At 47.2% G+C, this 15,629-nt stretch overlaps 1 protein-coding gene across 3 annotated transcripts in view; it reads left to right on the top strand.

Moving 5' to 3' along the window:
- KCNQ2 (potassium voltage-gated channel subfamily Q member 2) overlaps positions 1–15,629 on the top strand; it is a 73,784-nt gene that overhangs the window by 36,928 nt on the left and 21,227 nt on the right. For 2 of the 3 annotated variants that reach the window (XR_010081189.1, XR_010081188.1), the window contains one exon: positions 1,745–3,029. Coding sequence is in view for 1 of the 3 variants with exons in the window: in XM_063404329.1 (XP_063260399.1) it covers positions 1,745–1,813; positions 3,653–3,682 (99 nt within the window). In the remaining 2 variants the exon portion in view is untranslated. Of the gene's footprint in view, positions 1–1,744; positions 3,030–3,652; positions 3,683–15,629 lie in introns of those variants that run through there. The other variant, XM_063404329.1, reaches the window with a different exon arrangement.

Raw genomic sequence — 15,629 nt, 5'->3', positions numbered from 1 at the left:
CAGGTCAAGTATAGGTGTAAGTTTTCACCCATTTTTAATAATAATTATTTCAGTAAAATACTGGTTATTTCCACGTATGTTGTACCAGGCCCATGAACCAGCCACAGAAATGGTGAATCTCTGTGTTTGTTGTGTGTCTGTACTTCCAAATGGAAGCATCTGTGATGGCCCAAGAGGTGGCCACCTTCAGCACACTGCAGACCATGGGCTGATGCAAAAGAAATAATTCCTTTTGGAATCCTGAATCCTCCATTTTTTTGAGCTCCTCAGCTGAGACCAGCACCAGTGAGAGCCCAGGATTTGCAATCCCAGCTGGAGAAAGTGGGGAATTTTCCTCTGTTCTGCTGGGTCTGGACCTCCCTGAAGAGTTAATTCCCCAAAGAAGAGTTGTGCACCCTTCATTACCTGCTGAGTACACCCTGTGCTGGATTTTATGCACCACCTCTCCCAACCTGGAGTGCATCTCCAAACCCTACGGTGTGTTTGAAGGGAGGTGACAGCCCAGCACTCATGCACAGCTCCACTGCATCAAGGTCAGCTTCTTCCTGATGTCTGGAATGAAGAGGATCATTAATTCAGCAGATCAGGATGTGCTTTTCTCTGGATGGAAGCGACTGGGGAGTGGAGCCAAAATTTTTCAGGCCTATTTTTATTCTTTTCTCCATACTTAGAATTGGAAAATTTTCTGATTGCCTCAATCTTGTGAACACAAAATCTCTGCTGAACCACTGTGGTTTTGAGGATAAGTTTTGTGCCTGCAGAGAAGAGTCTTTTCCAGTTGAGTTGGTTTTTATTTTTAGTTAAAGTGTGAAACTATTGGTCTCATCATGGCTGAAAAAATGTGGGCATGAATATCTCTCCCTTTATTTTTTTAGAAGCTTCATTTCTTACAGTCTCCTCCTGACACCTCCAGCTTATGTTTCTCTTGGTTGAAAACCTGGCTGGGAATATCAATATCAAATATTTATGGAGCAAGCCCTGTTCTCCCAGGATCTCAGGGAAGAACCCAAAAAGTGCATGTGTAGCTGATTCCTTGGTTTTTAAGCACAAAACCAGGATAGGCCACAGGATATTTGTTCACTGAATTTTTAATTCTTACCAGAATTCCCCTTTTTTTTTTTTTTTTTTTTACTGGGAAGGGAAGGAAGGCCTGTGGTTTCTGGAAGGCAGTGACACAAGATCTTGTGTCATTTTGGGGCAAAACCTGACATGGAGAGTAGGGAATTGGTTAAACTTGACCCTGGAGCACAGTGCTGTTTCTCCTGGGATGCTCCCAACCCCAGGTCCTTGTTTTCTCTGCTCCACAAGCTGCTCTTTCCCATGCCTTCCCACATTCCCAAGAGCAGCAGGGTTGAGTTTTCCAATTTTCCCCCAAATCTGGAGTTTCTCACCATTGAGCAAAGCCAACCTGCCAGACTACAGCTCTGCCAAAACACCACCGGGCTGCCCAGGAACCCTGGCAGCTGCTTGGTTTTGGGGAGGTTCAAAATCCAGTGGTGCAGACAAGTTTCTCTCTCTCTCTTGCTGTCACTTTCTCTCTCTTACCCCAGTGCTCTGCCTTAGGACTCTGTTGGAAGTAGCAGCCAAACCCCTCTCCATCCTTCCTGAGCTGTCCCCCAGCTGCAGTTGGTGGCACAAAGCTGGTTCTGGTTGAAAGGATGGGGCAGCAGGGGAAGTTGCCGAGACAGGAGGCTCTGGGATCAGCTCTGTCTGCATATTAATGCTCTTTGTTTTCTCCCTCTAGACTCATCCCTCCTCTGAACCAGCTGGAGCTCCTGAGGAACCTGAAGAGCAAGTCGGGACTGACATTCAGGTTAGCAGCAGAGTTAAGAGAGTTTGGAACGCACACATTTTGCAATATTTTTCCTTTTTTTTTCTTCCTTTTTTCTTATTTCCTTCCTGCCTTTTGCATATGGACATCCTTGAAGATGAAAGAGGTTTGACAGCTGGTCCCACATGGGTCACTCAGTGACCTCCTCCCTGCCCCTGTCCCATGCTCTACATGAATTCCTTCAGCCTAACTTGGCTCTGGAGCAATGTCAAAGTGCTTGACTGACAACTCACAGTCTCAAAGGGGCTGATGGAGGCAGTGATCCCAGTTTTCCTCTGACCTTTCTGCTCCTCACCACACTCAGAGGACACTCAGGCCCATGATGTGTTAATCCATTCTCTGTTCCCTCCAGTGACAGCAGGCAAGGTTGCAGCAGTGAGACATTTTGCAGAATTGGCTGTGGCAAGGTTTACATAAATCCCCCAGAAGGGCAGGAGTCCTGCACCTTCACCCTGTGCTCAGGAGGGATAATTCTTGGGGTTTTTGAGTGGTCAGGGCTGCCCAGTTGGTGAATGGGAATGTGCAGGCCCTGGGAGGGATGGAGAGGTGCCAGTGGGCATCAGGGCCAGCTGGGAGGTGTTGGATGGGGTCTGCCCGGGGCTGTGTGTCTCCATAACGAATACACCCCTGGGGCAGCCTGAAAATAATAAAATGTGAGTATTTCAGCTAGTGACTGAGGCTGGGTGTCCAAGCTTTTCTGAGCAAGAAGCAGAGGGGGAAAAAGAGATTTTTATTAGTCTCTCCAGGCTGCTGCCTTCAGCTGAGGGAGAGGGCTCAGGCTCTGTGCAGGTCTCAGTGGTCACTGCTGAGCAGTGGCAGGGCCAGGGCTGGTGCAGCATCACACTCACAGGGCACTGTGTGAGGGGAGGCAGAGCTGTGTCTGCTGAGAAACACGCTCTGCTCCTCTCTGGGGGGCTGCAGGGGCAGGGCTGGGCGAGGCCCCCACTAAACACCATTCCCAGTGCAGGAGTTGTGAATCAGAGCAGCTGAAGGCAGAGCAGGTTTTCCTCATTGCTGGAGGGAAATACCACCACAACGCCTGATCAGTGAAGGTGAGGGGTATTTGTCAGTGTGGCCGTAGCATGGCTTGCAGTCCTGGCTGCCCTTTTGTAGGCATTCAGCTCACTTTGTCCTCAGTGGTTTTTTCAGGGCAGTCCAGTTTCTGATCTCAATATGAAACTGCAAATGCAGATTGTGGTGTCCCACTCCCTCCATGCCACCTTTGCCAACTGCTTTGTTAAAGTAGCTCCCAAAGGCTCTGGAGCCATAAACCCCAGCTGAGGTGTCAGGGTGCCAGGGAAGGTTTCCATGCTCCTTCCCACCCATGTCCAACCCCAGCACCTGGCATGAATCCATGCATTCAGAGATCTGACATGAGCTCTGTCCCAGTGGCCAGGGAGGAAAAGCGAATGCACCGAGGTCATGGGAGCCATTCAAACCCTTCCCCATGTGCAGAAACACGAGGGCAGTGCGTTTCCAAAGGAAGGGGGCCGCTCTCTGAGCCCACAGAAGTCCTCCTGTGCTCACACAAATCACACCACCCTCAGGTGTCTCGGTGGTGCACAGCCACAAGGACGGGTTGGGGTGAAATCTTCAACCCTGTGCGTTGTATGTGTCTTCTCTGAGGTTGTGTGAGTCTCCAGTGATCTTCTGTCCGGGCCAGAAACTCCAGGAATTAAGTGCTCCTTTCCCTTTCTTCTGTCCACAACTTCCACTTAGTTGTACTGTTTGGTATTGTCGTTTCGTTATGTTTTAACAGTGAAGCAGCAACATCTTTTGCCACCTGACACCATGCTAATGTACTATTGCTTCTGTTTAAAGGAAAGAGCAGCAGCCCGAACCATCGCCAAGGTCTGTATCACTGCCAACACGCCATGCCCATGCATTCCCTGTAGATTTCTGTGTGTGTGCGTGTGTGTACCATGTCGTGGCACCATCGAGGGAAGCATTCCTAGGTACTACCGTGCTTTTCCTGTGCTGTGCAGTCCGATGTACCTACGTGTATGCTGGACCTTAAATCATACCTTCCTTCCAGCCTGCCTCGGGCTGGAGCTGCAGGGTAGCCAGGCTCGGGGGGCACGGAGAGCGGTGGCAGCACAGGCAGAGCTGGCAGACACTCACGGGGGTGACAGCAGGGCTTTGGTTTATGCTTCTTTATTTTATTTCCTCGCTGGGGTGGTAGCTGAGTGACTCGGTGTAGGCTCAAGGCGTGCCCAGGGGCAGGTGACGCTTTGCCTGCGTCTCTGTCCCTCCTGCTGGGCAGAGGTGACGTGGGGAACACGAAGCCATGGCCACGTCACTGTGTCAGCAGCTTCTCCTGAGCTCTCCTGGCTGCGGGGCACGGCGTGCTGCTCCGTGGGACACAGGAGGGCTCCCTGGCACGGCACGAGGTGGCAGAGACACCCTCTGTCCGCCCCTTTCCCGGGGGAGGAAGCGCTTTCCCTGCTCCATCTTCCCTCCACGCCTCGAGCCCACGGTGCAGAGCCTGCTCTGGGTCGTGGCGAGCACCTTCCAAGGGCAGCTGTAAATCTCACCTGTGGCAGAGCTTTTCTCCCTTCACAGCTCCCAGGGAGAGCGACAGGGCTGGTGTTTGGGATCCTTCTGGGATGTTCTTCATCCACTTACAAGTATTTAATCCTGGGACTTATTTATTTATTTTTTGTCCTATATTTTCCAGTTCTTTTAAAAAACAGTTCTGGAACTGAGTCACTTTTTTTTTTTTTTCTTGGCTGATGAGACACAAACTCACTGGTGATCAGTGGAGATCATCTGCTTGGCTTTCAGATCTTCCATCTCATTCCTCAAAACACAGCTTACAGCCTAAATTTTGTAAACAATGAATACATTTTTCAGAAGTACAGAAAGAGCCTGGCATTCTGCAGATGTACCTCTCTGCCATGCCTCTTAGCTTATAAGAGGCCAGAAACTAATTTTTCCTTGGCATAAGAGCCAACCAAAGATATCTGGGTAGATATACTGCTGACTAAAGGGTGGAAAATTTCATCTTTCCTTCCTTCTTTCTCCCTCTCCCCCCACTTTTTTTTCCTGTCATTCATTTGAGCTTTACTTTGCAAGCAGAACCTTTGTAGCACTCCATCTATTTTCCTGCCAAATTACCCAAATCTCCAAGATCATGTTTCAACTATCCAGATTTTTTTTTTTTTTGCTTGAGGTCTTAAGTGTAGCTCGAGTGAAGGCAGCCTCCACCCAGCATTATTAAAGCAGGGAGTGTTACTTGGGAATGGCTCTCTGGGAGCAGACCAAGGCTGAAATCTTGCCCACCTGCCTGTGACATCAGGAGGGTCAGAATTTCATCCCGGGGTCTGGCTGCTCTGCCTCAGCCAACAATAAACTTTGGATGCATCAAAGGGTAAATCCACATTTCTTACAGTGGAATGAGAAAAAAAAAATCCCTGTTCATCCCCATCAGCTCCCAAGGAAATTTGATGTCTGACAGGCCCTTACAGGGTTACACCAGCCACCATCCCTCCAATCTAATAAGACTGGATTGTCTTATTTCTGAGTCACTAGCCTTATATCTAGTTTTGAATCTTGGTCCTGTCTTGCAGGGTTCATATTTATTTACTTGAAACCTGAAGTTGTGCACAATATTTCTTTGTAGAGGTTGCAGGTTTTTCCCTGATCATTTTCTACTTTCTCAACCTTATGTCACAGAAAGAAGTAAAAATAGTCTTTCCCTGTCCTTTTTCAGAGTATTTTTTACTATTTATAGGTGCTTCATCAGAGTCATTTCCAGGTGCTGTTTCCTGCTCCTGTGGTGCATCTGTCTCTTGTGACACTGATGGGTTTTGTTGCAAAACCCCAGCCCAAGGAGGGTTTAAGCTGAGGGTCTGCAGCTGCTGTGCAGAGCTTGAGAGTTTATTCCATATCGTTCATTTGTGCTGCCATGGCAGCACCAAAGCTCCTTCCTTCTGTTCTGTTAGGACAATACCAATTCTACCTGTTCCCACGTCCTTTTCCTTCCATCTGATAATGCCTCAGACCTCAGGAAGGAATTTTGCATTCGGGGGGGCCCCAAATTGCTTATTTTCCCCAATAAAATTTTCTGGGTCTTTTACATTCACATCCCAAATCTTCCACCCACTCGAATTTCCAGCAGCCTCCCGGTGATGCTCAGTGTGTCATCCTGCCCTCAGCAAAGAGAACTCATCCTGTTTCTCTGCCCACCTGACAGTTAATCACCCACTTGCTGGTGATGTTTCACTCAGGAAGCTCCTGGGGATGAATTGTCTCTCTTAGCAGACCTCAGCTCCACACTTTTACTGCTTCAGCTGGGAAAGGATTTTCCACTTTGCATTTCCACTGCTGTAAAGCAGTCTTACACCTGAAGACAGCTGGATCTTCCTCCTGTTTTACTGACGTGTAGGGAGTGGCTGATTTCCTGTATCCTTCTTTCCATAACTGATACATCACAAACCCCCTGCAGCAAATGGAACAGAGAGAGCTTTTTCATTATTTTTCACCTTATTATATTTCAGTCTAGAGGAGGGATGCTGGCATGGCACATGGGATTATGCTATGCAGGAAGTCATTGTCTTGTGAGGTCAGGGAGCATCCCAAGCATTCTGCCAGTGCACAGGGTGGCTGTTGGGGTCCTGCCCCCTGACCCCAGTGCTGCTGTGGCCATGCTGATTTGTGCCCACACAGCTCTGGGAGAGCTGCTGCCCGGGCTGGGAGGACATGAGGAGGTGATGGGGTCAGTGTGGCAGAGGCTCGGGGTCACCTGGAATTTCTCTTGGGTGGTTTTTGATTTAGTCTTGGCTTAAAATGGGACAGCTGATCTGAGAGACAGGTTACATCCTTTCTCTGTGGTTTCTGCTTTTTTTTTTCCACCAAGAGCTTGCCTGCATCCACATCCAAGTGCTGGGAATGCTCTGTGCTGACTTGCTTGGGGGCCAGGAGCTCACCTCCCCCAGAGGTGGAGCTTAGGCTGTGATGAGCAGAAGAGATGCTGGCCTTTTTCTATGTGCTATGTACCCCTTTCTCCCCTTTTTATTTTCCTCCCTTTAAAAAACAAACGCTTTCAGATCCTCCTGTTGCCCATCACTTTGGGTGTTGTGTCCCCCCTGCCCCTCCCCAGGCTGGCTGTGCTGCCAGGGCCCTGGGACCCATCTGTATTTCTGAGACCACACTGCTGCCACGCAGGGTCCAAGTCCACTCTCCCTCACATCCCCAGGGGATCTGCTCTGTGCTAGGGCTTTTCTCTCCCCTCCTGCTGCAGAAAGCCAGCAGATCAGAGTGGTAATGAGGGGTGATTAGTCTTCTGTTAATCGGGCTGAAAATTAGCTGTGGCATCTCGTTTCTGTTTGTTTTGCTTTGATTGTAATGTCAAAAAGACAGACACATGGTTCTCGGGGCTGTGGAGGCTCCTGTATGAAATGTGGGCTTCAGATGCTCTTGAACAGATGGTTTGAGAAGCATCTGAAGGCATCCACGACCACATTTCTTCCTCTTGCATTTTCCAAAGTACAATTGGGTGAAAAGCTAAAAATTAATGAACCAAATGATGGCAATAACACATTAATATCAGAGAAAAAGAAACAGAAGGATTCCAGGGAAGAGGGAAGCTAAAACTCAGATTACTTTGTCCAGCATGAGTTCAGTGCTGCAGGTAATGAGAGGAACCTCTTTGGAAGGTTGTTCTCAGCTGTGGTTTGTCCTTGACCCCAGGGAGCCCAGCAGGACCTTGGCTGTGTCCTGGGTGAATGCTGGGCTGGGTCCCTTGTACTGTGTGTGTATATCTGTGTGTATTCTCTCTCTCAGTGTGTGTATATGTCTGTCTGAGATACACACAACCCCAAGATCTCTCTTCAGGGGTGTGATTAAGCCTTTTGTACGCACTGGAGGATGCCTTTGGTTGACTCAGTGGGCCCCTGCTCATCCAGCCAAGGATGTCCAAGGTGTTCCAAACCTCTACTGCCCATGGAAACCAGACTCAGTCATGGGAACCCCATGGCCACATGAGCCTGGGCTGGTGTTTGGCCTTCTAACCAATTAAACTGGTGTCAGAGACTCATGCTGGGACTGACAGTAATCTGGAAATAATCAGTTGCCTTTAGGGGAGCGGATTATTTGCCCGGAAGGAACTGCATCTTTCTAGAGGGACTGCAGAGGAGACTGAGAGGACAGAAACCCACGCGTCTCCCCGAGGCTCTGCATGCTCCATATCCCCCTCCCACGCCAGCTCCAGGACAGCCCTGGGAGCACCACTGGCCCCTGGGGCTACCTGGGCACGCAGGGTCCCATGGTGAACACCTGAGGAGTCCCCAGGATGCCGAGGCTGGTGTCGGCTGAGCTTGCATGGGATGCTGTGCCCGTGAGCTCCTCTGATTACCCAAGTCAAATGTAAAATAAGATTAGGATTCGATGCCCTTCAGCCTTTCCAGTCTGCCCATGAATTTGGGAAGAGCTGCCTGCTGGTGGTTGGTGGCCTGGTGGGGTGATGGGGCCACGTCATTCCCCTTCCACAGGTAGAGGGCTGCTCCATGGCGTGGAGGACCCTGGTGCTGGTGGGGATCTCCTGGCAGGGCAGTGCCTGAGCAGCTGTTTTGGGATGGAGCTGTGGTGGTGCCTCCTCAAAGTCAGCAACTCCCCCGGAGTGGTAGGGCCTGTCTGAAAATCATTACGAAAACCAGATATGTGAACACAGATGTTCAACTCCCATCCCGTAAGGGACTGCACCACACCCTGTTTTTATCTATTTTTGGGTTTTTTTTCAATGCCAGGCTTAATATAATGGTATTTCCAATACAAAAAGTGCAGATAAGTCACAGATTAACTAGCTCACTTTTGAGTGGGTTTTTTTTCTGGGAAGAAAAAAAGAAGAAATTGGAGCTTTTTGGATATTATTTGACAAAACAAGTTAAAGTTTTGGCTTTCCATGGTTTACACAATTTGAAAAAACTTATGATTTTTTAATGTATTTAGAGGAAGAACATGTATTAGAGGAAGTATTTTTTTGTTTCCAATACAAATGAAAAATCTTCCTGCAGTTAATTGTAGATAAACTGACGCCACCAACTGAATGAGCAGAATGCCTCATGTCTATTAATTAAATTTACTGACCACAGCGAAACAAATTTCAGAAACCCTCTGGATTTTTGATTTGCTTTTTGGTTTTTTTCACTGAACACTTGAGCAGAACAATCCTGTCATGAACCCGGCCCTCAAAACACCTGTCTTTTAAACCTAGAGTCAGTAATCAAAGTTTCCTGTCTGGCATTTGCTTCCAGGTCTAATTTTTACTCTCCCCTCATTTCCAGTAAAAGCAAACCGTGCAGAGAGTCACTATGCGGATGCTGCTCAGGAAACTCTAGGTACCACGGGAAATGCGTCGCACGAAACTAATCAAAAGCTGCACGGCTCATTCTCCCTCTACCCTGCTACCACCCGTTCTGATTACTTCTCTGCTTAATAGAGGTACTAGATGAGTAAAAAACAAAACAAAAAAAGGTGGAAGAGCCTCCCCACTGCCCGCCCCGAAATTAGAGCCTTCCCTGGCTGCCAGTTGTGCAGAGCACATGAAGCGAAGGGATGAGGATGGGGAATTTGGGCTGGGCTAGCCAAGGCAGTGTCTGCTCAGCAAGGGAGGAGGCCAGGAAATGAAGTTTAACAAATAATGGAAAATGTAAAAAAAAAAAAGGAAAAAAAAAGGCAAAATGGAAAAATTTAATTTCTTTTTTAAAAAGACCCCTTCCTCCCTATCACTCCATCCCTCCTCAAGGTCCAGGGGATCCTTCCAAATTGACTTGCACTGTACAGAAATGTCCAGTTAGCAGCATGAGAAATACCAGCTTCCTGCCTCTGCTCAGCCACCATTCCTTTGGCTCTCTGACCGTGACAAATTGACCTTTCCTAGCCTGGTGGCCTTTGGAAGCCACAGCTTGCCTATCTAGCACCTCTACTACGCAGCTAGAGAAGGACTAATCTCAGCCTGTCCCGCCAGACTAGGGGACACGGGCGCCCCTGAGCGTTGACATTGGCCTTGTGAATGATTCTGTTTCTAGACCCCGAGGGGGACAGACAGCTTTAGCTCAGGGCTTTGTACCAGCAGGGTTTGCATCTTTTTCATCCAGCTGACAACTGCTAGGTGTTTTCAGGGACTTCCCAACGAGCATCCCTTAGCGCGCCCACGGCCACACACACAGACACACGGATCTTACCTTACCTGTGAGTGAATACTTCCACACCTGCACACTGGAAGGGTCTGTGCCCCCACCCCTGCTCCTCAGCAGCAAACAAACATGCACCTTCTTGATCTCCCACTGCCCGGAGTTTGCATGCTGTGAATGCTGGCAGGGGACCCCCAGCTCGCCGCCCCGCAGCCAGGCAGGTGGACAGCCCAGGAGTGGCAGGGCACTGAGTGATGCCGCATGTTTGTGAACTCGGATTTCTGCATGCTCTCTTTTTGGAGTCCGTTTGAATTCTCAAAATCACCAGTCTCTGTATCCCTCAGAAAGCCAACAAACTACAGCTCTGAAAGTGTAAAACTGCAGCTCTAACAGTATATGTATCTCTGATTTTCTTCATTAATTGTTTCAACCTGTATCTTTTCTTTTCTTGCTATTTTTTGACCTGCTGGCTCTTTTTATTCTCTGTCAGTCTAGAGGCTAGGACTCACGGCTGAGGTTTGCGTGTGCCAGGTGCTCAGAAGTAGAGTGGTAAATCCCATCTCTGAATGGGTAACAAAGAGGAAGGGGGCATGATCTAGGGTTCATAAAAAAGTTTCTCCATGGTAGGAATTCCTTTACATCTGGATAAATAGCCTGAACCTCTGAATCAGCCTCCTGCTACATATTTGGTGGTGGTGTGGCCTTCCTTGAAGGTTAGCCTTGAAAAATACTGGGTGATCATCAGTTCCGCAGGCAGCATTTCAAGATAAATGGCAAAGATTTGGTCAATATTCTAACTGAAAAAATGATCCCGACTTCTGTGGTGTTTCCATTTGCCAGGTGAGGTTGTTTTATGTGTGGAGGTGTAGTGTGAGCTGGGACTCCTCCCCAGAGGAAGCCTCCTCTCAGTTGCTTAACACTGAAGTTGTTTTTGGCAGAGATGAAAACGAGCAGTGCTATTTGTGATCTGTCCTCTCATCTGTTCATGTCTAGTTCTGTTTTCTGGAAAATCAGCCACTCTGATCTCAATATCTTCCTTGCATGTCTTCCTAGGCATGGATTTTGATTGCTAAAGCCAGTGTAATTTTTTTGTTTTCTGTTGAATTCCTTCCCACTGTGGTCCTCATTTCATCTCCCCCGTCTTGAGTTCTGCAAGGGAAAGGGAGGATGAAACAAAGTGTTACCTCAATGTCTTCTTAATCTATTGGAGAGTCTGAAAAGGAGGATGACAGACTGGTTCTTCCAGTCAAAAAGGAGCCTTGAACTTTGGAGTAGCTACAAGAGCATCTTTGTTCCCCTCATCCATCCTGAATGTGGTGTTATACACCCTGTGCTTTGGTAAAACTGTGGGTTAACTGCAAAGGGATGTAAAAATAATTCAGATGTCTTGTTTCTCTGGACCCTTGGGTGTCTGCCAGCAATCCCTACTGCACAAACTCTTGGGGCAGATGCCAGCACTTTGATGCAGCTGAGGCTGAGTGCTAAAAGCCTTCATCTAGGATGCACATAACAAAATAACAGCGCAGAATGAAGCAATCATGGAAAACTCAATGCAGGTAAATTAATAGGAAACTCCTTAGAAGCTGTGGTTTCTTAATGTACTAAACCAATGATCTTTAGTCAATAAATGCAATAACACATTCATTTTTAGACAGTAATGTAACTACACCAAGCCAGATTATCAGCTCTATCACATTCTGCTCTGTAAGAGACTTTCCCGGCACACTCAGAGATGAGGGCACCTCACAGTGGGAGGAGGTGGCAGCCAGGGCAGTGAAGGAAAGGTGTTTGCAGAGCACCTGACTGGCCTGTGGCTCTGGGTGGAGCAGGTTCCTTAAAGGCTGGTTTGGGAATGATCAGCCAGCTCGGAGGGGCTGCCTGGCTGCTTTGCTTCGCTCCCCAAATGCAGAACAGCCGGGCTGGAGAAGGGCAGGGTGTGGCTGATGTGGTGTCTGACAGCACTCAGCATCAGTCTGGGAGAAGAGGGCTGGGAATTAGGAAGAGATGGGTGATTCTAACAGGGTGCTGCAGGACAGCAAAGGTTACAGACAGGAGTTTGGCTGTGGCGTCCCTTCACTCCTGCGAGGCCCTGTGCTCGTGTGGTGGCTGCAGGGGTGGTGCAGCTCCAGCCTTTGCCATCACAGCAGCAGTGGCTCCCACCCAAGTCTGGCACCGTGGCTGTGGATGAGGAAAAGGAGAGGGATTACTCACCATGACACGATCACTGGCTGATGTTTCATTTCCCTTACACCCAGGTTTCTCTGCTTCTAGAAACTGCATCCTCTAGGCTGAATTCACCTTTTAGCAGTGTTGTTTTTGGAATCACTGGAGGCAAACCAGGCTTGAGCCGGGCCCTCTCTTGGTTTCTGTTTTAGTCATGCCAAATTTTGCCTGCACAGTTTTATTTTCCTTTCCTTCATGTCTCCAGTAATTGGTTTCTGCCTCTTACTCACACCAGCAAGCAGACAGGAGCCCAGTGACAGTCACAAAGGCCATCATTCACTCCTGGCACTCCTGCCTGGTTTTAATGAGTTGTTCTCATATGCCACGAGCTCAGCACAAACTCTTGATTTAAAGAAAGCCCCTCATTTACCAACAGGAGACAACCTTTTTCTCCTGGCCACAGCTTCTCAGAAGAATGAGCACTGATACTGGTTGAGTTTGGATGCAGAGATGGGTCTGAGTCTGTGCTAGTCCGACTCATTCTGGCTAGCTGAGAAGAAAATGAAGTAGTGGCTCAAGCAGAGTTTTAAAATCAATGACAAGACCTTACAACTGATACCTTTTATTGATCTAAAATTACTGCTAATGTAATGAGTCCACATTTTTTTTAAAGTGCTGACTTAATACTATAGAGAACTGGAATGAACCCCAAACCAGAGCTTTTCAAATAGGAGCTTAAACCCCTGGCATCCTAAGGAGGCTGATGGCAGCTCATTTTGAAGGTCAGTACTAGTGCATTTCTCTGCTGAGTGCTGGGCAGTTGTACTTAAACAAAATGCAAAGCCCACTGAAGCAGTGAACATCATCCAGTTTCTCCAGAATGGACTCATTTTTTGACTGGCAACAGAGAAACATCAGCTCAGTTTCTATCCTTTGTTAAATTCAAGTCAAAACCTGAATATTTATAAACTTTCCCCACAGTCAGCCTGGAAAGGTAATTTTTTCCCTCAAATCTGTTTTCATAGATACCACTTGGAGTGGTTATGAGGACCTAGAATTAGATCACACACTATGAGGCTGTTGTGGCTTCCCCTACCTGTGCCTCTGGTTGCAAATCCACATTTCCCTTTCCCTTCCTTCCCCTGGCACGAGCAGAGCTCCTGGCCCGTGCTTGTGCCTCTGTCACGACTGTGAGCGTCCATCTGTCCCTGCTGTCCTCACCTACATGTCACCAACACTCCCCACCCAACTGAGGCTCATTTACCATCCTGGAGTGACATCCAAGCACCCCCTCTCTGAGACACTCGGCGTCCCTCTGCATGACATTCTGGTTGAGTGAGAACATGATCTTGGATTAGCTGACAACATATGTCCCTATGTATGTCTGTGTTTCTTTGGGATTTTTTCCTCCCAGCTCCTGCAGACCCCAACAGCATCCTCCTCTGCAGGGATTGTACTTGCATGTGATTCCAGGTGTCGTTTCCAATGAGGGAATTGCATGGAAGAAGGAAAAATTCAATTAATTGTTCATGGTGTCTCGTGTCGTCTGTGTTAAAACAAAGAAGTTACATCAAGTGTTGGGTTTTTTTCCTTAGTGAGTACTTGGGAAGAAAACCCACCCAGATCTTATTTGTTCATCAGATTTCTGTGAGATTTTTTAATGTATTGCTCCTCATGCTCTCACACTTGAAACTCTTTGCTCGAATCCCTCACCAAGTTCAACCCTTTCTTTTTCACTTTTTGTGATTCCTGCAAACATTTGTAGCATGTTTATTGTGGAAATGGAAAAGGGGCTCCAAGGAAAAGGCCCTGCCATACTCAGTGAAAGGCAAGTGGGTTTGTGCTGGGATTGGTGATGGGAGAAACTCAGCAGAGGATAAGTCACAAAGAGATCACTTTGAATCCTGAAAATTGCTGTGTTGCTAAAGCATTTTTATAACACTTCTTTTTAAAAAGGTAATTCAAAGTAATACTACTACTAAAACACAGTGGATTCAAGAAATATTATTCTGTAAAATCAACAAAAATAAAGAAAAAAGATCCAGTTGGCCTATTTAGAATCAAATGACAAAATTTCAATCTGGTTTCTAATCCAAGAAACTCAGAGTGAGAATGTCTTTTAAATTTTAGGCTCATTATGTACAATGGTTTTGGTAGCATTAATAATGAAGGCTTACATCCAGAAAAGTGTTTAGGCACGTGCTTGTCCCCAGATTCCTGTGTGGATTTGTACCTCTGACCTGGATTTCAGCTCTGCTGATCCCATGGCTTTCAGACAGACCCTGCAGATGGTCAACACACACTGGAAATTCAATCCCCAGCACTTACCTGAATTAAAATTCATCTCTAATTGGAATAATTCTGCCTTTTTTTTTTTTAATTTGGTCATGAGCAAATTTTATTTTCTCCCTGATCTGTCTTTCAATGTGAAATTGCTGCTGAGCTTGTGGCCGCAGCCAACCCTTCCCTGCAGCCCAGGGGATGCCCTCCCCACACGACTCCGCAAAATGCTGCCTAAGCACCTTTCTCTCCCTGTAAATGTTTGTTGTCTCACAATGTAAAGTGACTTTGTAAAAATAGCACCTTCTTACTCGACAAATCTGCTCCCTGAGTGTCCTCGAGTCACATCTTCTTCCTTCGCTGGCCAGAGCTGGTGTCTGCTCCTGTCAGCAGGGAACCGCCGGCGGCTGGGAAAGGGGAGCAGCGCTTTGCTTTGCTTCAAAACCAGCAGCCAAGTTTTGAAGGCAAAGAAGGGCTGTGTGGCTCTGACTTTTCACTTGGTGTTGCTGAAAGACACACCAAAAAAAAAAAAAGAAAAGCAGGTCTTTGGTTGGTGATGTGGAAATTAAAATTTCTGAAGTGTTCTTCCCGCAAATTGCGGCAGAGAGTTGGCAGCGGAATGATGAGTGGCTGCTGCAAGGGTACAGAGTGTTGGGAATTAAACCCTGTCTTCACTCAGTTTTGATATACCTATTTATAAAATATTGGCTGTTTGTGCAAGTGTCTTGCACTGGTTTCCAACCTCTAATCAGTGAAGTTTAATCATTGATTGCTATTAAGAGAATATGAAATTATCCAAAACTATTTGCAGTCTGCTTTCCCCAGTGCTGTCTCTATAAAGCTTGTTGTTTCCTAAGAAATCTCTCTGTTCTTAAATTTTCACATGAAAATTCAACATCTTCATTTGGGTGAAGGGCTTTAAATGCAAATTTCAGAATTTGGAAACTAGTTAGAGCTGGGTGGTCACTGTTTCCCAGTGAGATCACCTCTGTTTCTGGAGAGACCTTCTTTTCCTACCATAATTGCAAGGATTTTAGTAGGAAAAAAGGCATTAATGTGCCATATTCTGGAGTTCTAAAACTTTGCTTTCCGTGTTTATGACACCCATAGGAGACCTCCAGGGAGATGGCAGATAGCTTTTAGATGGGATTTTTATAGGATACAAAGGAGTTGCACAGTGTTTGTATTTATGTGTTTCAATATGTAACTGGATAAAGAGGAAC

The sequence above is a fragment of the Prinia subflava genome, chromosome 8 (genome assembly GCF_021018805.1).
Source record: "Prinia subflava isolate CZ2003 ecotype Zambia chromosome 8, Cam_Psub_1.2, whole genome shotgun sequence".
In the NCBI taxonomy this organism is placed as follows: domain Eukaryota; kingdom Metazoa; phylum Chordata; class Aves; order Passeriformes; family Cisticolidae; genus Prinia; species Prinia subflava.
This window is presented reverse-complemented; position numbering and strand designations above follow the sequence as displayed.